The sequence below is a fragment of the Rhinoraja longicauda genome, unplaced genomic scaffold, assembly GCF_053455715.1.
Source record: "Rhinoraja longicauda isolate Sanriku21f unplaced genomic scaffold, sRhiLon1.1 Scf000123, whole genome shotgun sequence".
Taxonomy (NCBI): domain Eukaryota; kingdom Metazoa; phylum Chordata; class Chondrichthyes; order Rajiformes; family Arhynchobatidae; genus Rhinoraja; species Rhinoraja longicauda.
In genome coordinates this window covers 46,456-73,036 of record NW_027601341.1, presented here as the reverse complement: position 1 = coordinate 73,036, position 26,581 = coordinate 46,456, and the positions used below count along the sequence as shown (strand labels likewise).

Here is a 26,581-nt window from a genome sequence, read left to right as displayed (position 1 = left end):
CTGGAGACGGGGGGCCCTGGAGACGGGGCACCCTGGAGACGGGGGACCCTGGACACGGGGCCCCTGGAGATGCGGCCCCTGGAGACGGGGCACCCTGGAGATGGGGAACCCTGGAGACGGGGGACCCTGGACACGCGGCCCCTGGACACGGTGCACCCTGGACATGGGGCACCCTGGACACGCGGCCCCTGGAGATGCGGCCCCTGGACACGGGGAACCCTGGAGACGGGGGACCCTGGAGACGGGGGACCCTGGACACGCGGCCCCTGGAGACGGGGGACCCTGGACACGCGGCCCCTGGAGACGGGGGACCCTGGACACGCGGCCCCTGGACATGGGGCACCCTGGAGACGGGGGACCCTGGAGACGCGGCTCCTGGAGATGCGGCCCCTGGACACGGGGCACCCTGGAGACGGGGGCCCCTGGAGATGGGGCACCCTGGAGACGGGGAACCCTGGACATGGGGCACCCTGGAGATGCGGCCCCTGGACACGGGGCACCCTGGAGACGGGGGACCCTGGAGACGGGGGCCCCTGGAGACGCGGCCCCTGGACACGGGGCACCCTGGAGACGGGGGACCCTGGACATGGGGGACCCTGGACACGGGGCACCCTGGAGACGCGGCCCCTGGAGATGCGGCCCCTGGAGATGCGGCCCCTGGACACGGGGTACCCTGGAGACGGGGAACCCTGGAGATGCGGCCCCTGGAGATGGGGGCCCCTGGAGATGCGGCCCCTGGAGACGGGGAACCCTGGAGACGGGGCACCCTGGAGACGGGGGACCCTGGACACGCGGCCCCTGGAGCCGCGGCCCCTGGACACGGGGGACCCTGGACACGGGGGACCCTGGAGAGGTTGCATGCACCTCCTGCACCGTCGCAAGTTGTGTAGCAGCTGCACCCTTCAACAACCCTCTACTTTACAAACTGTGGCCGGTCCCACAGGTTCCCCCACACATCATTTACCCCACACACAGTATTTGAATGATTCAGAGAGCAGACTGGATGTTGTCAGGACTAGAGGATGTGAGCTACAGGGAGAGGTTGAACAGGCTGGGTCTCTATTCCTTCGAGTGCAGGAGGATGAGGGGTGATCTTATAGAGGTGTATAAAATCATGAGAGGAATAGATCGGGTAGAATCTCTTGCCCAGAGTAGGGGAATCGAGGACCAGAGGACATGGGTTTAAGGTGAGGGAGAAAAGATTTGATAGGAATCTGAGGGGTAACTTTTTCACACAGAGGGTTGTGGGTGTATGGAACGAGATGCTAGAGGGGGTAGTTGAGGCTGGGACTATGCCATTGTTTAAGAAACAGTTAGACAGGTACATGGATAGGACAGGTTTGGAGGGAGATGGGCCAAACGCAGGCAGGGGGGACTAGTGTAGCTGGGACATGTTGGCCGGTGTGGGCAGGTTGGGCCGAAGGGCCTGTTTCCGTGCTATACCGCTCTGTGACAGCACCAGAGGCCAACAGAACGCTGAACTCTGAGTGGCACTTACCATCTGAGGTAGTAGTAGGTGGCCTCCACGTTGTAATACTTGCTGCCAGCCAGGGTCCCGAGCTGGTTGAAGGGCATGCCTGAAGAGACAGGATCATGTACAGGCAACACAAACCCAACAACAGCTCATCAAGACAGTCACTTTGATCAACACCAACGCCCTCTTCTCCTCAGGTTTACTGTTCACTTTAGTTTAGAAATACAGCGTGGAAACAGGCCCTTCGGCCCACCGAGTCGGTGCCGACCAGCAATCCCCGCACACTCACACTATCCTACACACACTAGGGACAATTTACATTTATACCAAACCAATTAAGCTACAAACCTGCACGTCTTTGGAGTGCAGGAGGAAACCGGAGATCTTGGAGAAAACCCACGCAGGTCACGGGGAGAACGTACAAACTCCGTACAGACAGCACCCGTAGTCAGGGTCAAACCCAGGTCTCTGGCGCTGTGAGGCAACAGCTCTACTACCGTGCCACCGTTACAGAGAGCCATGTCAGGGCATCGTCTTGCTTGTGTCTTCTGTGTATTACACACAAACCTCTGCTGCAAGCAAAATACTGCTCCCTTGTCCAAACCTACACCACCACATCCTCCTCTCCTGCTGCATCCCACTGCTCCAGCTGCCCCCAGTCCCCTCCTGCCCGCGGTGCCCCACATGGGGGGGTTTACCCCAGCTCCCCCAGTCCCCTCCTGCCCATGGTGCCCCACATGGGGGGGGGGGTTTACCCCAGCAGCTACAGGGGGACCCCGCACAGAGTGGCCCCACTAGGGGGTGGGTTTACACCAGCAGCTACAGGGGGACCCCGCACTAAGTGGCCCCACTAGGGGGGGGTTTATTTACCGGCGCTGGTACAGAGGGCCCCGCTCTGAGTGGCCCCGGACACTGCACTCACCCACATGAGGAGCCACCAACAGCGACTGGTGGTAGAACCTCTCGGCCAGCTGCTCCGCGTCCACCCCCGACAACTCGTTCTGGTATCGTGCTGGAAGACAGGACGGGAGTGACGGTGCGGAGTGGACATGCGGAGTGACGGTGCGGAGTGACGGAGTGGCAGTGCTAAGAGTGCGGAGTGACGGAGGGCAGTGCAGAATGATGGTGCAGAGTGATGGAGTGGCCGGGACTGAGCAGCGGAATCTGCCACTACAGCGGCGTGTTGGCAAACGGAACAGGGATATACGAGGACACGGTCTAATGCAAAGACCACCTTGACCACAGTGCTGAGGCTCAACAAACATAGAGAATAGGTGCAGGAGGTGGCCATTCAGCCCTTCGAGCCAGCACCACCATTCAATATGATCACGGCTGATCATCCACAATTAGTACCCCGTTCCTGCCTTCTCCCCGTATCCCTTGATTCCACTAGCCCCTAGAGCTCTATCTATCCAACTCTTTCTTGAATACATCCAGTAAATTGGCCTCCATTGCCCTCTGTGGCAGAGAGTTCCACAGAATCACAACTCTCTGGGTGAAAACGTTTTTCCACATCTCAGTCCCAAATTGCCGACCCCTTATTCTTAAACTGTGACCCCTGGTTCTGGACTCCCCCAATATCGGGAACATTTTTTGTGCATCTAGCCTGTCCAATCCATTAAGAATTTTATATGTTTCTATAAGATCCCCTCCCATCCTTCTAAATTCCAGGGAATATTAGCCCAGTCGACCCATTCTAATCAAGAACTTGTCAATCTCCACTTTAGAAATATCTATTGACTTGGCCTCCACAGCCGTCTGTAGCAAAGAATTCCACATATTCACCATCCTCTGACTAAAGAAATTCCTCCTCATCTCCTTCCTAAAAGAACGTCCTTTAATTCTGAGGCTGTGCCCTCTGGTCCTAGACTCTCCCACTAGTGGAAACATCCTCTCCACATCCACTCTATCCAGGCCGCTCACTATTCGGTAAGTTTCAATGAAGTCCACCCTCATCCTTCTAAACTCCAGCGAGTACAGGCCCAGTGCTGTCAAACGCTCATCATAGGTTAGCCCACTCATTCCTGAGATCATTCTCATAAACCTCCTCTGGACCCTCTCCAGAGCCGGCACATCCTTCCTCAGATACGGAGCCCAAAATTGCTCTCAATATTGCGAATGCGGCCTGACCAGCGTCAGATAGAAACGTAGAAAATAGGTGCAGGAGGAGGCCATTCGGCCCTTTGAGCCAGCACCTCCTCATTGTGATCACGGCTGATCATCCACAATCAGTAACCCGTGCCTGCCTTCTCCCCATATCCCTTGATTCCGCTAGCCCCGAGAGCTCTATCTAACGCTCTCTTAAATCCATCCAGTGATTTGGCCTCCGCTCCCCTCTGTGGCAGAGAATTCCGCACATTCACAACTCTCTGGGTGACAAAATTCCTTCTCACCTCAGTTTTAAATGGCCTCCCCTATATTCTAAGACTGTGTGGCCCCTGGTTCTGGACTCGCCCAACATTGGGAACATTTTTCCTGCATCTAGCTTGTCCAGTCCTTTTATAATTTTATACGTCTCTATAAGATCCCCTCTCATCCTTCTAAACTCCAGTGAATACAAGCCTAGTCTTTTCAATCTTTCCTCATATGACAGTTCCACCATTCCAAGGATCAATCTCGTGAACCTACGCTGCACTGCCTCAATTACAAGGATGTCCTTCCTCAAATCAGATAGAGCACAAGGGCGGAGATGGTTCTGGTGAACCTTCTCTGGACCTGATCCCAGTGCCAGGGAGGGAGGAGGAATCCGTCAGCAAGCCAGTGGTCCCGTTCGTCCCCCCCCCCCGTGCCGATACTTACCCAGGTCTCCCAGGTACATCAGGCTCCTGTGACAAGCCATCTGAGCCCATTCCATTTCCTTGCCAGAAGCAGTCATCAGTTTCCTCCGACCTACACAAGCAAGAGAAAGAGAACCCCTTCAGATTCACAGGTGGAAGGCAGAGCATGTCATGCAATGGTCCACCTGGCATTCCCAGTCTCAGTGCCAGTGCACACCAGGGAGGTAGAGGTGTGCAAGGGGGAACTGCAGATGCTGCCTTATACCGAAGATAGACACAAAGAGCTGGAGTAACTCAGCGGGTCAGGCAGCATCTGTGGAGAGAAGGTGGGAGGGAGGGAGGGAGGGAGGGGGTAGGGGGGAGGGAGGAAGGGAGGGGGTAGGAGGGAGGGAGGGGGTAGGGAGGGAGGGCATTGGCCTGGGATCAGCAGCACAGGCTCGGGACAAACAGACGCCGGTCTACCTTTCCCTCTTGACCCCATTCTCCTGCCTTCGCCACGTCACCTTTCATGTCCTGAGTAATCAAGAGTAAAGCAGTGACCCGTACGGGAACCGAACCCATGACCTTGGCGTTATCAGCACCACGCTCCAACTAACGGGGCTAACTTGCCCCAGAGGGCAAGGAATCAATCATTAGCTGCAGCCAACTCCCCACCCCACTCCCACTCTGCCCCCTGCCCCCCTCCCTCCCCCATCTGCCTCAATTCCCCACTCCCCCCTCCCCCTCTGCCCCCCTCCCTCCTACTCCTCCCCCCCACTCCATCCAAAGTGCAAGGATTCAATCATTTGTCACACGCTGCTCCTCTTTCCACCCTCTCCCCAACCCTCTCCCATAACCTCATCCTCCCCCCCCCTCCCCCCTCCCCCGGTGATGCGGGCGCTACCTTCTTGTTGGTTTTGACCAGCTGGATGACCTCGTAGTAAACCTTCCTCCACAGCAGCTCCTCAGCCTTGCGGCCGTAGTCCACGGGTTGCAGGAACATCAGCTTCACACACAGCTCCTTCAGCCTGGGGTCCCAGCACAGGCCGGTCAGCAACACAGGGCTCCACCCAGACCACCCCCACCCCCACACTGACACACCCTGACCCACCCACACCCTGACCCACACCCACACTGACACACCCACACCCAGACCCACCCACACCCTGACCCACCCCCACACCCACCCAGACCCACCCCCAACCAGACCCACACCCTGACCCACCCCCACACTGACACACCCACCCCCACCCAGACCCACACCCTGACCCACCCCCACACACAGCTCTTTCAGCCTGGGGACCAAGCACAGGCTGCTCAGCAGTGGACCGGCCCCACCTGCACCGCCCCCACCCAGACACACTCCCCACGACCCGACCACCCCTACCCTGACCGACCCAGCCCGTGACCACCCCTACCCTGACCGACCCAGCCCGTGACCACCCCTACCCTGACCGACCCAGCCCGTGACCTCCCCTACCCTGACCGACCCAGCCCGTGACCACCCCGACCCTCTCCCACACTCACCTGTTGCGAAGGCTGATGTTTTCGGGCTTGAATACGCCATCTTGTTGCTGACAATTGCGTCTAATCGATGAACTGCTTCCACCACGGCCCTGGGAGACAACAGGTCACAGCTACAACACCCATCTTTATTTGATTGATGTTTGACTAATGTTCGCTTCACAATTTGCACTGTGCATTCTGCTGCTCCATTGGACACGGGATGGTATGGAGCTACTCTAGTGTGTTTTACAGCACTCCCTTTCATGAATTATGCAAACTCTTGTGAACAGAATTGTGGTCCGTTATCAGACACAATTTCCTCTGGAAATCCATAGAACACAAACAACCCTCGCAAAATGTCTATCGTATTGTTGGATGTCGTTTTGTTCATCGAAATCACCTCAACCCACTTGGAGTGACTATCAATCACAATGAACAATTGTTGTCCATCCAACTCTACAAAGTCAATGTGTAATCTTTGCCACACTCTAACCGGCCATTTCCATGGCTGTAGCGGTACTGTGGGTGGATTCTTTCCAACTGCTTGACATGTGCTACACTCTTTCACCGTTTGTTCTATGTCCTTATCTAGACCCGGCCACCATAGATAGTTTCTAGCTAGACTCTTTGTTAGACACATTCCCAAATGCTGATCATGAAGATCTTCGAGCAATTTTACTCCATATTTTTCAGGTATTACAACTCTCGCTCCCCACATGACACAACCTTGGTCTACTGAGAGTTCTTTCCTACGTACAAAGAATGGTTTCAGTTCTGCCTCTGAATTTGGCAATTTGTTTGGCCATCCATTAGTAATATATTCCTGCACTCTTGACAAAAACGCCACCCATTCCTTCTCTCCTGAGATGCTGCCTGACCTGCTGAGTTACTCCAGCATTTTCTGAATATCATACTGGTATGCAGACAATATCAATGCCCATCTTTGCATTCTGGCTGCTGCCAGAGTTGGAATGTATGCTTTTAGATTTAGGATCACTGTCAATGGCAGGTGATCTGTCTCGATTACAAACCTTCTACCATACAAGTATTTGTGAAACAACCTAACGGCAAAAATCAATGCAAGAGCCTCTCGCTCTATTTGTGCATAATTTCTCTCACTGGCATTGAGTGTTCTAGACGCAAATGCTATTGGCCTTTACTCTCCATTTTCTAACACATGAGAGATCACATGCTAACTTCATCGGCTTATTGACATCGTAATGAACAAGCATTGAACTCTCTGCCAACTGAGCTTTACATGACTTGAAAGCTTGATCACATTTACGTGTCCACTTCCATGGTACATCTTTTCTCAAAAGCTCATTCAAGGGATGGACAGATTTGGCACAAACATCCCATAACAATGCACTAATCCTAAAAAGGATCGGATCTCAGATATGTTTCTGGGAGTGAGCGCATTCTTAATCGCATCAACTTTACCCTTGGTGGGGTGTGGACCATCCTTGTCTATCGTATGACCCAAGTACTCTACCGAGTTCTGAAAGAACTCACATTTCTGTGCCTTCACTCTTCCACTGTGTTTCAAGTCGTTTGAGTACCACTTCCAACCTTTCATCATGTGTCTGCCTGTCAGGGGCTGAGATGAGGATGTCATCCAAGTAACACACCACACCTTCAATTCCCTCTTGAATTTGTGTCATTACCCCATGAAAAATCCCTGGGGCTGATGATATACCAAATGGAAGCCTACTGAACTGAAACAATCCTAAATGCGTGCTAATAGTTAGCTTGGATTTACATTCGTCATCTACACCTAACTGCATGTAGGCATTTCTTAAGTCCATTTTTCATATCATATCATATCATATATATACAGCCGGAAACAGGCCTTTTCGGCCCACCAAGTCCGTGCCGCCCAGTGATCCCCGTACATTAACACTATCCTACACCCACTAGGGACAATTTTTTTATTTTTATTTTTTTTTATTTTTACATTTCCCAGCCAATTAACCTACATACCTGTACGTCTTTTTGTGAAGACCTGGCTGCCTGTGAGGATGCTAAACAAATCCTCTGCCGTTGGTAGGGTATCTAGTCTGCTATCTTCCAGTACCTGGTTTATGGTCAACTTATTATCCCCACAAAGTCTAACACTACCATCAGATTTAGGTACAACTACAATGGGTGTTGCCTATTCACTATTTTCTACCTCACTGATAATGTTCTCAGCTTCAAGCCTTTTCAGTTCTTTCTCAACCTTGTCCTTAAGAGCACACGGCACAACCCATGGTTGCAATGCACTGGTGTCACATCCTGCTTCACATATACTTCCGCCTTGTACCCCTTAATCGTCTCTCCCTGGTCGATACACACCTTCGGATGTTGCTTGATTATGTCCTCCGGACACTTTAATTCTTCACGAACGAGGAATATCTCGTTCCAGTTGAGCTTCAAGATCTGCAGCCAATTCCGACCCAGCAACGCAGGTATATCCACCTTTACAACCACGAGGGGCAACTCCGCCTGTTACTCCTTATACCTAACTGGTACATGTACGCATCCTAACACTGGAATCTTCTCTCCAGAGTAACCACGTAGCTCGATTCGGTTCGCTTCCAAAGAAATTTGACTCAGCCTCTCCCCATACACCAATAGCTCATTGCTGCAGATGGTGTATATTTCGAGAAGCTCTTCCTCTGCCTGCAGTTGATCCACAAAATGCAGCTTACTTGTTGTTGAACCTTTTTTCTGCTAAGCCTTTCGATAAGCCTTTGCTAGGTGTCCCATCTTGTGACACGAGTAACACTCTGCCTTAAAGAACATACTGTGCTAGATGTGAGCCCAACAGCGATAGCATAGCTTTGCATTTGTCTTGCTACCCTTCCATGGTCCTGACTTCTCTAGAACCCCTTTCTGCCATATCCATTGACAAAGCAGTCTTACAAGCTGTTTCAAAGGTCAGGTCATACACCGTCATCAGCTTACTTCGGATCCGCTCACTTCTCAGTCCACACACGAAACGGTCTCTTAACGCCCGGTCTTGGGAATTTCCAAAATTACAATGAATTGATAACCTCTTGAGTGTCACGATAAAATTACTAATACCCTCCTCTGGAAGTTGGCGTCTCGTTCCAAAACGATAGCTTCCAGCTATTTCTAAGGGCTTGGGTCATAATGTTCTGTTAACTTCTTCAGAATATCCTTCAGGGGCGTGTCCTTTGGTTTGGCTGGAGCTAACAAATTCTTTACTGTATCATAAACATCGGGACCCATTTCAGTGAGAAAAATTGTTCTTTTCCTAGTTTGAATTGCTTTATTCAAACGTGTTGATTCTGCATCAGAAACTTCTACTTCAGTGATGTTATTTGCAGCAAAAAAACATTTTTAAACGTTCGATGTACGCACTGAACGTTTCCCACGTGGCTGGAACTCACCCAATCTTCCTATACATCCACTGGGCACCGCCATTTTAGATTTATAATTTTTTTTTAACAGTCTCACAGAATTCAACTTTGTGACCCGATTTCCAGCTTTCCTTGACACCAACCTACTCCGTGCCTCTGTAGAATTCCTTATCTACAGACAAGTAAAGCTGGGGAATCAACGATCCCACTCTCGTCGCCAATTAAGCTCATGAGCTCAAGATATCACAGCTGCCTCAGAAAGGCAGCCAGCATCATCGGAGACCCACACCACCCTGCCACACTCAGTGACCCACACACTCAATGACCCACACCACCCTGCCACACTCACTGACCCACACCACCCTGCCACACTCACTGACCCACACTCACTGACCCACACCACCCTGCCATACTCAGTGACCCACACACTCAATGACCCACACCACCCTGCCACACTCACTGACCCACACCACCCTACCACACTCACTGACCCACACCACCCTGGCCACACTCACTGACCCACACACTCTGACCCACACTCACTGACCCACACACACTGACCCACACCACCCTGGCCACACTCTCACTGACCCACACCACCCTGGCCACACTCACTGACCCACTCTCACTGACCCACACTCACTGACCCACTCTCACTGACCCACACTCACTGACCCACACCACCCTGGCCACACTCACTGACCCACACACACTGACCCACACTCACTGACCCACACACTCACTGACCCACACACACTGACCCACACACTCACTGACCCACACACTGACCCACACCACCCTGGCCACACACACTCACTGACCCACACCACCCTGGCCACACTCACTGACCCACTCTCACTGACCCACACACACTGACCCACACCACCCTGGCCACACACACTGACCCACACCACCCTGGCCACACTCACTGACCCACACACTCACTGACCCACACCACCCTGGCCACACTCACTGACCCACACACTCACTGACCCACACACTCACTGACCCACACACTCACTGACCCACACACTCACTGACCCACACACTCACTGACCCACACACTCACTGACCCACACACTCACTGACCCACACACTCACTGACCCACACCACCCTGGCCACACTCACTGACCCACACCACCCTGGCCACACTCACTGACCCACACCACCCTGGCCACACACTGATTGGGTAAAAGATGCAGGAGTCTGAAAACGGTAACATCCAAGTTGAGGAGCAGTTTCTTCCCTACAGCCACCAGGTTATTAAACACTACAACCTCCAAATGAGCTCTGAACTACATAGACTTGGGAGCAATGGTTTTGTCTTTTTGCACTATTATTGTTTGCTTGTTTTATGTGTATGAATGTATATTGAACTTTTTGTTTATTATATTATTTACATCTGTTGTGCTGCTGCAAGTAAGAATTTCATTGTTCCGTTTAGGACATTGGACAATAAAATATTCGACTTTTGACTCACTGGTGCTCAAATCCACCTCTAATGAATGGCAACCAGCTGAAGGAAGGCCTGGCCTGCTGGTTTGAACAATTATGCAAGTAATACAATCTGCCCTGTATTCATCCAATTAACGGGTGTAAGGAAGGAAAGGTGGCACTACTGCAGTAAAAATGCAGTAATCCACTGTGCAATTGCTGGAAAATACCAATCATGGCCACTGGTTCACCATGTGCTGTTTCCCAAGTTCCCATGAAAACCACCTTGTTCCCTTTTGCACAATCGAGTGTAATTTATAGCATGGCCCTTCGGCCCACTCAGTTCACACCGACTAGCGATCACCCATTCTCACTAGTTCTATGGTATCCCACATTCTCATCCACTCCCTACACACTAGGAGCAATTTAGAGGCCCATTAACCTACAAACTGGCACGTCTTTGGGATGTGGGAGGAAACTGCGACACCCGGAGGGTCATCAATATTTCAGTCATAACATCGAATCACCTTGCCCAACTGGTTTCAATGCAAGAGATCAGTAAGATTATTAAACTCATGTCCTGTATCTCAGCAATTCAAACTGTAAATCACATGAGGATAAACAAAGGGCAGATATTGGATTGATATGACAGCACATTCCTCTGTTTCCACAACAGCGAGAAGATTGCAAATGTCGGCCCATTGCAGAATCCCTTCAGCCCCTCAACCCATGATCGATAGACAAATACTTACACCCATGGCGTTGGAGGTGTGATGTCTTGAAGCTCATCAGATTCCTGCGTGCGCATGTGAGAGAGAAGCAATGAATCAGTCAATGTTGCTTTACAAAGCCCATTTGATGGCAATCAAAGTAGTGGTTTGTATGCAATGAGGACTGCATGAACCTCAAGATAACAAATAAAACTGAAGACAAAACTAGATATTTAATCAAGAGAAAAACAAACTGACACAGATGGGGAGTAATATGGTTAAGGTTCGAAACAGCAAAAACAATGCTAAGGTTTTAATTGAATAAGGGTCTGCATTTTATTTTGATCAGAAATCCAGGTTGAATTTGATAAGCAGGCCAAACAGATGGCAGAGGGTAGTATCTGGAGCTGTGATAGATAAGCCATTCCACAGGAAGCAATGCTGGGATCAACACAGCTCTTTGAAAAGGTTGAAACAGTCTGGGGAAGGGTCCTGACCCGAAACGTCACCTGTCCATGCTACCTGACCCGCTGAGTTACTCCAGCACTTTGAATCGTTTGAAGATGTCCATGATTTAGACACGGTGCCCAGGATAAAATGTCCAAATCTACAGATTGTGCAAAGTTTGTGAGTCTGGTAAACAGCAAGGACAATGGTGACAAACTGATAAGTTGGCAGAATGTAAGTTCAGTGGAAGATGAAATTTAAAACCAAGCTGTGTGCAGTGAGATATCTTGGGTGGAAGAATATGGGCTGACAATAAAGATTAAATGGAGCAGCTTCAAAGGGAACCTGGCAACAGAGGGATAGGGTTTATATTGTATAAACTCCTGGAATAGATTGAGAGCATTTCACAGGAGTAGTTAATAAAGCACATGGTATTTGGGCAAAAGGTCAGCAGGTCAGGCAGCATCTCTGGAGGGAATGGTCACAATGCTTCGGGTTGGTACAGTGCTTCAGACTGATTGAGTCAGGGGGTGAATGACATTCCTGTGCTGTATTGTTCTATGTAACCCAGCCCATGGGTAACATTGTTCCTCCGGTCTGTTCTCACTAAATTACACTCTGTGTTATTTATTAATTTTAATCAAATTGTCCTGGCTTTGGCAACTCTAATACACCATCTGGTGCAGTACCTTAATCGTTTCTTTGGCTAATATTGCTCCCACACCCCTCTTTCTCATAATCATTCCTTCCAGAGTTCCAGAGTCGAAGGTAGACACAAAATGCTGGAGTAACTCAGCAGGACAGGCAGAATCTCTGGAGAGAAGGAATGGGTGATGTTTCGGGTCGAGACCCATCTTCAGACTGATGTCAGTGGAGGTGACGGGACAGAGATAAAATGTAGTCGGAGACAATAAGACTGGTCTGAGAACTGGGAAGGGGGAGGGATGGAGAGAGAGGGAAAGCAAGGGCTATTTGAAGTTAGAGAAGTCAATATTCATACTGCTGGAGTGTAAGCTGCTCAAGTGAAATATGAGGTGCTGTTCCTCCAATTTGCGCTGGGCCTCACTCTGACAATGCAGGAGGCCCAGGACAGGAAGGTCAGATTGGGAATGGGAGGGGCAGTTAAAGTGCTGAGCAACCCAGAAGATCATTCTATCTCTATCTCCTGACATCAGTCTGAAGAAGGGCCTCGACCCATTCCTTCTCTCCGGAGATGCTGCCTGTCCCGCTGAACTACTCCAGCATTTTGTGTCAACCTTCCAGAATCCCTGCAGCTGGGGATATTAAGTACCCAGCCTTTTTTTTCAATCCATAGGATAAACAGCACAGAATCAAACCAATCATCACAACCAGTCCAGTGATATTTCTGTTCCACTTGAAGACTCTCTAGCCTTTCCTTATCCATCAGCCTAACTATTATTCTCTCCACCCTTGAAGGTGTTCAGCCTTGCCTTCAATGGGTCTGTACTATTCACTTTAATCATTCCCTGTATCAGTGAGTTCCACACCATCTTCCCTCCGAATTCCTGAATGGAATTCTTATTGATAATCTATATTCATGGCTGCGAGGTATTCCCCATGATGAAGCATTCATTTTTAATAAAATCTATTTCAAAGCATTTAATTGAGAGAACCAGCATGGAAACAGGCCCTTTGGCCCACATCGATCACCCGCTTACGTCGGTTCTATGTTATCCCACTTTCTCATCCACTCCTGACACACCACCAGCAATTTACAGAGGCCAATTAACCCACAAACCCACACGTCTTTGGGACGAGAAGAATAGCAGAAGGAAGCACACCCAGTCACAGGGAGAAAGTGCAAGCTCCACACAGACAGCACTGGAGGTCAGGACTGGACCCGGGAGTCTGATGCTGAGAGGCAGCAGCTCTCCCAGCATCAGCTTCCGTCCCGGTCAGCAGAGAACAGGATAATGATTGCCCCCACGAAGAAACCTATCTAAATGCACTGCAACGTGAAGATAAATGAATCAGATTAACAAAGGTTGAGGTGCACAGCAGAATGTCACAGTGTACATTAGCCACACAGGTAGGGATAAACCTCACACTTGGATTCTACCTGTTTTTATTTAAAAAAGGGATGTCACTACTGTACCTTTGGCAATGTCTGATCCTCGACTTCGAACCACAGCTGACACAACAACGCAATTTCCTTCTCTGAGTCACGTCCAGAACCTGCACAATCGACAAGAGGAAGCTACTGAAATAATTGAACTGTCATCAATCACAATCATTGACCTAAATTACTCGATGGGACAGGAGGCATCTCTGGAACTGACTTTTCAGGTCGAGACCCTTCTTCAGACTCAGTCTCGAAACATCACCCATTCCTTCTATCCAGAGATGCTGTCTGTTCCGCTGAGTTACTCCAACATTTTGTGTGTATCTTTGATGTAAACCAGCATCTGAAGTTCCTTCCTACATAGACCTTAATTACTCACCAATATCCTCTAGTATTCAGGCTACAGAGCTGAGCTTCTACCTGGTCCCAACATCCCCCCTCCCATCCCAGCATCTTTCTGTGGTCAAAGGCCCTCTCCCCTGGTCCGAGCCCCCCCCTCTCCCCCTGGACCGAGCCCCCCCCCTCTCCCCCTGGACCGAGCCCCCCTCTCCCCTGGTCCGAGCACCCCCCTCCCCTGGTCCGAGCCCCCCTCTCACCTGGTCCAAGCCCACCCCCCTCCCCTGGTCCGAGCCCCTCTCCTCTCACCTGGTCCGAGCCCACCTCCCTCCCCTGGTCCAAGCCCACCCCCCTCCCCTGGTCCAAGCACCCCCCTCCCCTGGTCCGAGCCCCTCTCCTCTCACCTGGTCCGAGCCCACCTCCCTCCCCTGGTCCGAGCCCCTCCCCTCTCCCCTGGTCCGAGCCCCCCTCCCCTGTTCTCTGCACTTCTCTCTGGTTGAGCCCTGCCCCTAAACCAAGCCTGTCCCCGATCCAAGCCACAGTCTCTGGTCTTCAGGACCTTCTGTAACTGGACTCGACACAGAATTGGGGAACCATGAAAGAGCAAATTTGTAGGCAATATTCCAAAACAATAACAAAAATGATTTGATTTCAAATCCGTATTTGTTTTACAGAAGCAACCAACACAGAAACATGCCCTTCGGCCTAACTCATTCATGCTGACCAGATTGCCCCATCTAAGCTAGTCCCATTCGCCCATGTCTCTCTATTCTATCCATGTAAATGTCCCAGCATCTTTCAGATGTTGTTATACTACCTGCCTCAACCAGCTCCTCAGGCAGCTCGTTCCATTCACCCACAATCTGTGTGGAAAATGCTGCCCCTCAGCTTCTTATTAAATCTTTCCCTTCTCATCTTAAACATATGTCCTCTGGTTTTTGATTCCCCTAACCTGGGAATTACACTAATATTAAATGAGGCAATCAGTGTAAAAGGTACCGAGGACAGAATTGTTTGAGTCAGTGGAAAGCCCAGTGAGTGGTCGGTTCTGACAGAAGCTGGGTGGGTCAACAGGAGCGGGGGGGGTCAACAGGAGCGGGGGGGGGGGGGGGTCAACAGGAGCGGGGGGGGGGGGGTCAACAGGAGCGGGGGGGGGGGTCAACAGGAGCGGGGGGGGTGGGTCAACAGGAGCGGGGGGGGTGGGTCAACAGGAGCGGGGGGGGTGGGTCAACAGGAGCGGGGGGGGTGGGTCAACAGGAGCGGGGGGGTTCAACAGGAGCGTGGGGGGTGGATCAACAGGAGCGGGGGGGGGGTGGGTCAACAGGAGCGGGGGGGGTCAACAGGAGCGGGGGGGGTGGGTCAACAGGAGCGGGGGGGGGGTCAACAGGAGCGGGGGTGGGTGGGTCAACAGGAGCGGGGGGGGTGGGTCAACAGGAGCGGGGGGGTGGGTCAACAGGAGCGGGGGGGGGGTCAACAGGAGCGGGGGGGTGGATCAACAGGAGCGGGGGGGCGGTCAACAGGAGCGGGGGGGGTGGATCAACAGGAGCGGGGGGGGTGGGTCAACAGGAGTGGGGTGGGTGTGATTTTTGTGATTATAAGTCAGAAAGATTTACAGTTGGGGAAAAGGACAAAGATAAAATGGGACTCGATGTTCTAAATTACAGCAAGGTCAAATTTATGAGAAGGACAAGTAATTCAGCAATATAGCAAGTGTATTGAATAACCTCGCACAGTGGTACCAGTGGCAGAGCTGCTACCTCAGAGCGCCATAGATCCTGACCTTGGGGACTGCCTGTGTGGAGTTTGCACGTTCTCCCTGTGACTGCGTGGGTTGGTGCTCCGTTTTCCTCCCACATCCCAAATTCTCCATCCAATTCCTTTCTCTTCCTGGATCCCAGACGATCTAACCGAAAACAGCCTACCATGCAGTGTCTCATGTCGGCCCTGCTGAAGTCTATACAGACTATGTCTATAGCCTGGCCTCATCAACCTTCTTGGTCACTTTTACAAAAAAAACTCAAATTCATGAGACACCATCTCCCATGGACAAAACCATGCTGAACATCCCTAAACCCACATCCTCCTGCGCTCCATGGAATAGAGACCCAGCCTACTCAACCCCTCCCTATAGCTCCTGGCAACAGCCTTGTAAATTTATTCTGAACCCTTTCAAGCCTGACAATATCTTTTCTATAACATGGTGCCCAAAACTGAACACAATATTCTAAATCCAGTCTCACCAACGTCTTATACAACTGCAATATGACCTCCCAACTTCATGTCTTTCTCAGTGGTAAAAACAGAGAAGAAATATTCAATGAGGACGATGCACATCTTCTGCGACTCCATACTAGATAACAGCTTTGGTTTCTGAGGGAGCCTACTCTCTCTCGTTACCTTTTTTTCACTTAATTTCTTTAGATTCTAATATTATCTGCCAAAGCTATCTCATGCCTCCTATTTGCCCTTCTGATTTCCTACTAATGTTCCTCAATCCCTTATACCCCCCCCCCCAGGGATACTCTTGCTACATTCCAGCTGCCTCTGTCTAACCAATGCCTCCCTCCTTTTCCTGACCCGAGCCTCAATTTCTCTAGTCATCCAGGGTTCCTTAAGTCTTACTTGACTTACTCTTCACTCTGACACCAACATACAGCCCTCCTCTCCATTGCCACCCTTCTGAGGCCCCTGAGAACCTTACAGCTTAGCAAAAGGGTCAAAAATCAGAGGCTATGGATTTAAAGTAACTGAAGAGATGAGAAAATAACTCTCACCCAGTGGGTGGGTGTCTGGAATACACTGTCTGAATGTCAAGAGGCAGAAATTCTTGTCAGTGGAAAAGGTTCACAAAGATGTCACTGGGAGTGAAGGGTTTGTGTTATGAGAGACTGGGTTGGCTGGGGGGGGGGGGGGGGGGAGGCTGTGTGTCACCTTACAGAGGTTTATAAAATTACGAGGGGCTTAGATTATAAGGTGAGAAGAGAAATATTTAAAAAGACCCTTGGAGTCAATGTTTTTTTTACACAGAGTGTTGGGTACACGTAGCAGGTTTCCAGAGAAAGTTGTAGATGTGGATGCAATAATAATGTTTAAATGATATTAGGTACATCCAGGTACATGGATAGGAAAGGTTTGGAGGGATATGGATCAAATGCAGGTAAATGGGACTAGATGAGCAACTTGGTCAGTGTGGATGAATTGAGCCGAAGGGCCTGTTTCCAAACTGTATAACTCGACACTTTCCTGGTATCATTTCTGTGAACACCCCTGTCTGTGCCTCTAACATATATTCTATCACCTCACACAACTCTGCTAACTGTCTGGGCAATCAGACGGGGACAGATTTTGATAATGGAGCAGTGACACAGGAGGCCAAGCAACTTCTCATTCACAAAACCTTTCCTAGATGGCACGTTGAGCAATAGCACACGCCGATAGGACTCACCGATCCACTTCCAGTGCTGGCTCCGCTCTCTGCAGTTCACGTATGGAGTGAAGTTGGACGGAAGAGCTGTGACCCCAACTGTGTGAAACAAAGAGACAGGTCAGGCATCGTCCGCAGTGTTCTCTCTCTAAACGTGTCCTGGCACTCAAAGTACCAAGCTAATGTCCATGGTAGGAAAATATCCATTGAGTAAGTGTTCTCCACCACCATAACATGCTGCTGGCTCGAAGTGCCAAATGGCCTCCTCCTGCACCTATTTTCTCTGTACCTTTTACATTTGCACACAACCAGCATCCATCACAGCACTGCCACTAGACGCATCCCTTACAGGTACAGTTCACCACCAGCTCCCAACCACATACTGAGTCAAGCATTGCTCAACTACTACTCCCCCTCCACCCCGTCCGTACCAGGCAACAGCTCCAATTGCACAGGACAGCAAAAGGCCACACACGAGAGAGATGAGGATGAGGAGCAGCGTGGAGTTCAGAATCACGCCCTGTTAGTAATGTGGGAGGGGGAGGATTAGGGTTGACAAAAAGGGGGATTAGGAAGTCATGATGAGGAGATTTTGGTGGAAAGAGGTCAATGGATGAGAGACAAGGAAATGGAAGAACAACTGGCCTAAGTTATAATCACCACAAAGCTACAGACACCTCAAATAAAGATGCAAAATGCTGAAAACACTCATCAGATCAGGTAGGTCGGATGGGTAAGGTTAAGTTTACTGTGGTGATAAACCTTTGCTGTGGTGATAAACGGTATCCAAAAATGTATATGTTTGTAGGTTAATTGGTTTCTGTAAATTGTTAATTGTCCCTAGTGTGAAGGAGTGCTGGTGTAAAGGGGTGATCGCTGATGGGAACGGACTCATGGGTCAAAGGGTCTGTTTCCACACTGTATCTCTAAAGTTCAACGGTCAAATGTGAGGGGAAAGGGTACAATTAATGGAAAGATCCTTCACAGCATTGATGTACAGAGTGCTCTTGAAATCTGTCCAATGCTACTGGAAAGCAGCACACATGTACACATGATCCTTCACAGCATTGATGTACAGAGTGCTCTTGAAATCTGTCCAATGCTACTGGAAAGCAGCACACATGTAAATAGAGTGGTATGTTTGTCTTTGTTGGGTCAGCGCATTAGTGTAAGAATCAGGAAGCTATGTTGCAACTAAAACATTGGTTAGGCCACATTTAAAGTATTGTGCGCAGTTCTGGACACCCCAATTCAGTAAGGATGTGCAGGCCTAGAAGAGGATTACTAGAAGGAAGAAGTTTACTAGAAGGATGCCTGGATTACAGCATATTAGCTATAAGGAGAGGTTGGATAAACGTGGATTGTTTTCTCTGGAGTATCGGAGGTTGAGGGGAGACCTGATAGAAATATAAAAAATTATGAGAGGCATAGATAGGGTAGACAGTCAAAACCTTTATCCCAGGGTAGAAATGTCAGAGGCTCAAGGGCATAGCTTTAAAGTCAGAGGGAGAAGTTTAAACGAGGGCAAGTTATTTTCACCTAGAGAGTGGTGGGTACCGAACACAGTGATGGTAGAAGCATGTTGCTAAGCATGTTGCTAGTTACCTGGACTATCTCCGACATCTCCCTCCCGTTTCTGGACCTCACCATCTCCATCACAGGAGGCAGACTAGTGACTGACATTTACTATAAACCCACTGACTCGCACAGCTATCTGGACTACACTTCTTCCCACCCGGTCCCCTGCAAAAAGTCTATCCCCTACTCCCAATTCCTCCGTCTACGCCGCATCTGCGCCCGGGATGAGGTGTTCCACACTAGGGCATCCGAGATGTCCTCGTTCTTCAGGAAACGGGGCTTCCCCTCCTCCATTATAGATGAGGCTCTCACTAGGGTCTCTTCTACATCCCGCAGCTCCGGTCTTGCTCCCCCTCCCCCCACTCGCAACAAGGACAGAATCCCCCTCGTTCTCACCTTCCACCCCACCAGCCAGCGGATCCAACATATCATCCACCAACATTTCCGTCTCCTACAACGGGACCCCACCACTGGCCATATCTTCCCATCCCCTCCCCTCTCTGCATTCCGCAGAGACCGTTCCCTCCGTAACTCCCTGGTCCACTCGTCCCTTCCTACCCAAACCACCCCAACCCCGGGCACTTTCCCCTTGCAATCGCACGAGATGCAACACCTGTCCCTTTACCTCCCCCCTCAACTCCATCCAAGGACCCAAACAGTCTTTCCAGGTGAGACAGAGGTTCACCTGCACCTCCTCCAACCTCATCTATTGCATCCGCTGCTCTAGATGTCAACTTATTTACATCGGCGAAACCAAGCGCAGGCTCGGCGATCGCTTCGCTGAACACCTGCGCTCAGTCCGCATTGACCAAACTGATCTCCCGGTGGCCGAGCACTTTAACTCCCCCTCCCATTCCCAGTCTGACCTTTCTGTCATGGGCCTCCTCCAGTGCCATAGTGAGGCCCAACGGAAATTGGAGGAACAGCACCTCATATTTCGCCTGGGCAGCTTGCAGCCCAGTGGCATGAACATTGACTTCTCCAACTTTAGATAGTTCCTCTGTCCCTCCCTTCCCCTCCTCCTTCCGAGATCTCCCTCTATCTTGCTGTCTCCACCTATATCCTTCCTTTGTCCTATATCCGCCCCCCTGACATCAGTCTGAAGAAGGGTCTCGACCCGAAACGTCACCCATTCCTTCTCTCCCGAGATGCTGCCTGACCTGCTGAGTTACTCCAGCATTTTGTGAATAAATCGATGGTAGAAGCATATAAATCAGAAGTGCAAAGGGACTTGGTGCAGGATTTCCAAAAAGTTCATCTGCAAGTCGAATCGGAGTAAAGAAAGCTAATGCAATGCTAGCATTTATTTGGAGAGGGCTTGTATTCAAAAACAGAGATGTAATGCTGAGGCTCTACAAGGCGTTGGTCAGGCCGCATTTGGAATATTGTGAGCAATCTTAGGCACCATATCTGAGGAAGGATGTGCTGGCTCTGGAGAGGGTACAGAGGATGTGCTAGCTCTGGAGAGGGTACAGAGGATGTGCTGGCTCTGGAGAGGGTACAGAGGATGTGCTGGCTCTGGAGAGGGTACAGAGGATGTGCTGGCTCTGGAGAGGGTACAGAGGATGTGCTGGCTCTGGAGAGGGTACAGAAGAGGTTTACAAGAATGATCCCAGGAATGAGTGGGTTAACATATGATGAGCATTTGACGGCACTGGGCCTGTACTCGCTGGAGTTTAGAAGATTGACGGGGGGGGCCTCATTGAATTGTACAGGCTTGGATAGAGTGGATGTGGAGAAGATGTTTTCGCTAATGGGAGAGTCTTGGACTCGAGGTCATAGCCTCAGAATTAAAGGCCGTTCTTTTAGGAAGGACTTGAGGAGGAATTTCTTTAGTCAGTGGGTGGTGAATCTGTGGAATTCTTTGCCACGGATGGCCGTGGAGGCCAAGTTAGTGGATATATTTAAGGCAGAGATAGCTTCTTGAGGGTGTCAGAGGTTATAGGGAGAAGGCAGGAGAATGGCGTTAGGATGGAGAGATAGACCACCCATGATTGAATGGCGGAGTAGACTTGTTAGGCCGAATGGCCTAATGTGCTCTTATCACTTATGATTTTATTACCTTGTATAGCATTAATTCATTGTATTATTGATTATAGTATATTTCTATGTGTTTTGTGTTGATGGGCATGTGAAGCTGCAGCAAATAAGTATTTTTGTTTAGTTTAAAGATACAGCACAAAAACAGTCCCTTTGGCCCACTGGGTCAGTGTCAACCAGCAATCCCTATACACTAACACTATCCTACACACTAGGGGCAATTTACAATTCTTACCAAGCCAATTAACCTACAAACTTGTATGTCTTTGGAGTATGGGTAGAAACCAGAGCACCCGGAGAAAACCCATGTGGTCATGCAAACTCCATACAGACAGCACCCGTAGTCAGGATCGAACCTAGGTCTCTGGCATTGTGAGGCAGCAACTCTATCACTGCACCACTGTTCAGCCCTTTATTGCCCCATAGCTGGTGCATAGGACAATTAAACACTCTTGACTGTTGATTCCTTACCATGTCTAATTTCCTTTGTTATCTATATTATCTTTCACTCGCATGGAACAAACCGAAAATAGACCAATTACTACCAGCCTGTTGGTGAAATTACCAGGGTTTCAACAAGTAGCCTACAAAGGCCAACAGATCATAAGCAGCATCATCTCAGCAGCAGTCTTGGAGTCACACCAAGATTAATGTTGTGCCACTTACCCAGGCTACACTCGCCTCTCCCTCGGCCCGTAAGATCTCCTGCAGCAGACTGAAGAAACAAGCTGTGATTCCCGGAACTGTTGTCAGCTTTGCTGTGTCAAGGGTCCTGCAAAATGCACAGTAATCGTTCGAACACAATAGTGAAAATTGCACCAATGAGTCTTACAACATTGGAATTTCAAATTGCTGCATAAGTGTTAAACAGTTAGTCTCAGACAACTGTTGGTGAGATAATGAATTGTCATTAAAACATTAGCAACGTCTCTTCCAGCAGTGAGACTTAGTCACACAGTAGGGAAACGGTCTTTTGGGCACCTTGTCCATGTTGACCATCAACATTAATCCCAGCACTTAGTCCTTGGCCTACTATATCCACCCAGACACCTCTGTTGTCAGAGTACCGGCCCCAACACTTCATCAGGCAATGTGTTCCAGATTCCAACAACCCCTTGGGTGAAAACATTATTCTTCAGATCCCTTCTAAACTTCTTTCCCCTTTCCTTAAACCGATTCCCTCTAGGTTTAGAAACCTAAACCTTTAATACTATCTACTACATCTGTGCCACTCATATTTTGTATCCCTGTATCAGATTCCTCCCATACCTCCTCTGCTGTATGATTATAACTGAAGTGTTAGTGGGGGAGCACTTTGGGACCAGTGACTGTAATTGCACTAGTTTTAAAATAGTTATGGAAAAATATTAAACTGGTCTGCAAGTAAAGAGCTAAAGTGGGACAGAGCTAATTTTGATGGTGTTAGACAAGAAGTCACAAAGGTTGAATGAGAGAAGATGTTTGCAGGTAAGTGGGAAGTGAGAGGCTTTTCATAGGTAGGCAGACAGTACCTTCATCCCAGGGTGGAAATGTCAAACACTTGAGGGCATAGGTTTAAGGTGAGAGGGGCAAAGTTTAAAGGGGATGTTCAGGGCCAGTTTTTCAGGGTGCAGAGAGTGGTGGGTGCCTGGAATGTGCTGCCAGGTTGGTGGTGAAGGCAGATACAGTGGTGTATAGGAGGCTTTTGGAAATGCAGAGAATGTAGGGATTTGGATCACATGCAGGTGCAGGAGATTAGTTTAACTTAGCAACATGTTCAGCACAGACATTGTTGGCCAAAGAGCCTGTTTCTGTGCTGTACTCTTCTCTGCTCCAAAAGTGAGATGGGAAGAGTTCAGAATCAGCATGTTCCTGTTAGTGTAAAGAGAAGGGCTGGCATGATGAGGCAAACCTGGATGATGGGGGCTACTGAGGTTCTGGTCAAGGAAAGGAAAATTGCAGCAAGCAAATCCCTTGGTGGTGCAGGAATATCCTTGAGGGAAATCAGGGGGTCCACAAAGAGGACATGAGACAGGTTTGCCAGATCAAGTCAATGAGAATCCAAGAGATTCTATGTATATGAAGAGCAAGTGTAACTAGGAAGAAAACGGGTCCTCCTAAGGATCAAAATGGTTGTCTGTGTGAAGATGCAGGAGATGGACGTGATCTTACATTACGTTTTTACCTCTGGAGAAAGTCATGGAAGTTGGGGACATATACACGTTACAAAAGAGGTGCTAGCGTGCTTAAAGCACAGAACCTAGATACATTCCCCAGGAATAGTCAGGTTTATCCTCGGGAATTTTGGGAAAGAAGGGAAGGAGTTGCTGGGCCCCTGGCAGAGATAATTGTTTCATGGTTAGTCATGGTATAGTGCTGGAAGACTGGAGGGTGGCTAATGTTGCAAGGGCAAGCTGGTGAGCCTAATATCAGTGGTGGGAATGTTAGTGGAGAGGATTCTAGAAAAGATCTACCAGTATTTGCAAAGGTAAGGACTGAATAAAGATATGCAGCACGGCTTTCCGCGTGAAAACAGCATCTTGTCAATTTGATTGAGGTTTTGGAAGAGTGACCAAGATGATTGAAGAGGGCAAGACAATAGATGCACTCTAGCAAGGCCTATAACATTGCTCTGCATGGTAGACTGGTCTGGAAGGTTAGATCACATGGGATCCCAGGTGAGTTAGCCAGTAGATACAAAACTGGTTTAGTCATCGGAGTCTGGTGTTGGAACGGAAGGTTGTTTTCGGAGCTTTTTTCTTCAATCTTTGATTTAAACCCCTCTCTCTCCCTCCCCCTCTCCTCCCTCCCCCTCTCCTCCCTCTCCCTCTCCTCCCTCTCCCTCTCCTCCCTCCCCCTCTCCCCTCTCCCTCTCCTCCCTCTCCCTCTCCTCCCTCCCCCCTCTCCCCCTCTCCTCCCTCCCCCTCTCCCCCTCTCCTCCCTCTCCCTCTCTCCTCCCTCTCCCCCCCTCTCCCCGCTCTCCTCCCTCCCCCTCTCCCCCTCTCCTCCCTCTCCCTCTCTCCTCCCTCCCCTCCCTCTCCCCCTCTCCTCCCTCCCCTCCCTCTCCCCCTCTCCTCCCTCCCCCTCTCCTCCCTCTCCCTCTCCTCCCTCTCCCTCTCCTCCCTCCCCCTCTCCCCCTCTCCTCTCTCCTCCCTCTCCTCTCCCTCTCCTCCCTCCCCTCTCCTCCCTCCCCCTCTCCCCCTCTCCTCCCTCTCCCTCTCCTCCCTCTCCCCCTCTCCTCCCTCTCCCTCTCCTCCTCTCCCTCTCTCCTCCCTCTCCCTCTCTCCTCCCTCTCCCCCTCTCCTCCCTCCCCTCCCTCTCCCCCTCTCCTCCCTCCCCTCCCTCTCCCCCTCTCCTCCCTCCCCCTCTCCCCCTCTCCTCCCTTTCCTCTCTCCTCCGCTCTCCCCCTCTCCTCCCTCCCCCTCTCCCCCTCTCCTCCCTCTCCCTCTCTCCTCCCTCTCCCCCTCTCCTCCCTCCCCTCCTCTCCCCCTCTCCTCCCTCCCCCTCTCCTCCCTCTCCCTCTCTCCTCCCTCTCCCCCTCTCCTCCCTCCCCCTCTCCCCCTCTCCTCCCTCTCCCTCTCTCCTCCCTCTCCCCCTCTCCTCCCTCTCCTCCCTCTCCTCCCTCCCCCTCTCCCCCTCTCCTCCCTCCCCCTCTCCCCTCTCCTCCCTCTCCCTCTCTCCTCCCTCTCCCCCTCTCCTCCCTCCCCTCCCTCTCCCCCTCTCCTCCCTCCCCTCCCTCTCCCCCTCTCCTCCCTCCCCTCCCTCTCCTCCTCCCCTCCCTCCCCCCCTCTTCCCCCTCTCCCCATTTCTCCTCAAATCCCGTCTCCTTCCCTCCCGCACCCCCTCCCCCACCCACTCCCCCTCCCCCACCCCCTCCCCACCCCCTCCCCCTCCCCCACCCCCTCCCCCACCCACTCCCCCTCCCCCACCCCCACCCCCTCCCTCACCCACTCCCCCACCCCCTCCCCCACCCCCTCCCCCATCCCCCATCCCCCACCCCCTCCCCCTCCCCCACCCCCTCCCCCACCCCCACCCCCTCCCCCACCCACTCCCCTCCCCCACCCCACCCCCTCCCTCACCCACTCCCCCTCCCCCACCCCCTCCCCTCCCCCTCCCCCACCCCCACCCCCTCCCCCACCCCCTCCCTCACCCACTCCCCCACCCCCTCCCTCACCCACTCCCCCACCCACTCCCCCTCCCCCACCCCCTCCCTCACCCACTCCCCCACCCCCTCCCCCTCCCCCACCCCCTCCCCACCCCCTCCCTCACCCACTCCCCCTCCCCCACCCCCTCCCCTCCCCCTCCCCCACCCCCTCCCCCACCCCCACCCCCTCCCTCACCCACTCCCCCTCCCCCACCCCCTCCCCTCCCCCTCCCCCACCCCCTCCCCCTCCCCCACCCCCTCCCCCACCCCCTCACCCAGCCCACAATCCTCTATCTCCCTCCCTCCCTCTCTCCCTTCCTCCCTTTCTCCCTGTTAATGTTAATGTTAATGTTAATTGAATTAACATTTTGTTCAAGATGGCCGCGCCGTTGTGTTTGGCTGCCTGCCACTGTATGTTTCTTTTTTCCTAATCAGATGTGCAGCACTTTGGTCAACGTGGGTTGTTTTTAAATGTGCTATACAAATAAAATGACTTGACTTGACTCCCTCCCTCCCTCTGTTGTCTCCAACCGCGGACCGGAGAGAGAGAAGGGGGCGGGTTCCTTCTCCTCCCTCTGACCGCCTTGATGGACGCGCGCCGCGGCCAATGGGAGCTAAGTGATCGCACCCTTTGTCTCGCTTTGCTAAGGTTATTGTAAATGCAACGATTTTAATGCATTTAACAACCCAGGGTGGCTGCAATATTGCTTTAATGCAACGCGAACGCTGCATTTAACATTGCAGCGGCCTGCAAAGTTTTCCTAATACGATGCATTAGTTGCATTTAACATTTGAGTCGTTTTGCAAAATTATTGCAATGGATGTTATTGCATTAAACATCCCAGGGGGTTGCAATATTGCTTTAATGCAAGGCGATCGCTGCATTTAACATTACAGAAACCTGCAAAGTTATCCTAATGCGATGCATTAGTTGCATTTAACATTTGAGAGGTTTTTGCAGGATTATTACAATTAATTTTATTGCATTAAACATCCCAGGGGGTTGCAATATTTCTTTAATGCAACGACAGCGCTGCATTTAACATTGCAAGAGTGCAAAGTTATCCTAATACGATGCATTAGTTGCATTTAAAATTTGAGAGGTTTTGCAGGATTATTGCAATTCATTTTATGGCATTAAACATCCCAGGGTGTTGCAATATTGCTTTAATGCAACGCCATCGCTGCATTTAACATTACAGCAGCCTGAAAAGTTATTTGAATGCGATGCATTAGTCGCAGTTAATATTTGAGTCGTTGTGCAAAATTATTGCAATTAAATTTATTGCATTACACATCCTAGG

General features: G+C 50.9%; 1 protein-coding gene across 1 annotated transcript in view; it reads right to left on the bottom strand.

Moving 5' to 3' along the window:
* Nucleotides 1-23,490, bottom strand: part of LOC144590087 (nonsense-mediated mRNA decay factor SMG5-like) — a 30,376-nt gene extending 6,886 nt beyond the window's left edge. The window contains 11 exon segments of the mRNA XM_078394953.1: nt 1,499-1,577; nt 2,397-2,486; nt 4,274-4,363; nt 4,755-4,764; nt 5,135-5,258; nt 5,758-5,794; nt 5,797-5,846; nt 17,558-17,635; nt 17,968-18,056; nt 21,821-21,926; nt 23,402-23,490. Coding sequence (XP_078251079.1) covers nt 1,499-1,577; nt 2,397-2,486; nt 4,274-4,363; nt 4,755-4,764; nt 5,135-5,258; nt 5,758-5,794; nt 5,797-5,846; nt 17,558-17,635; nt 17,968-18,056; nt 21,821-21,926; nt 23,402-23,490 — 842 coding nt within the window.
* Nucleotides 23,491-26,581: the final 3,091 nt, after the last annotated feature.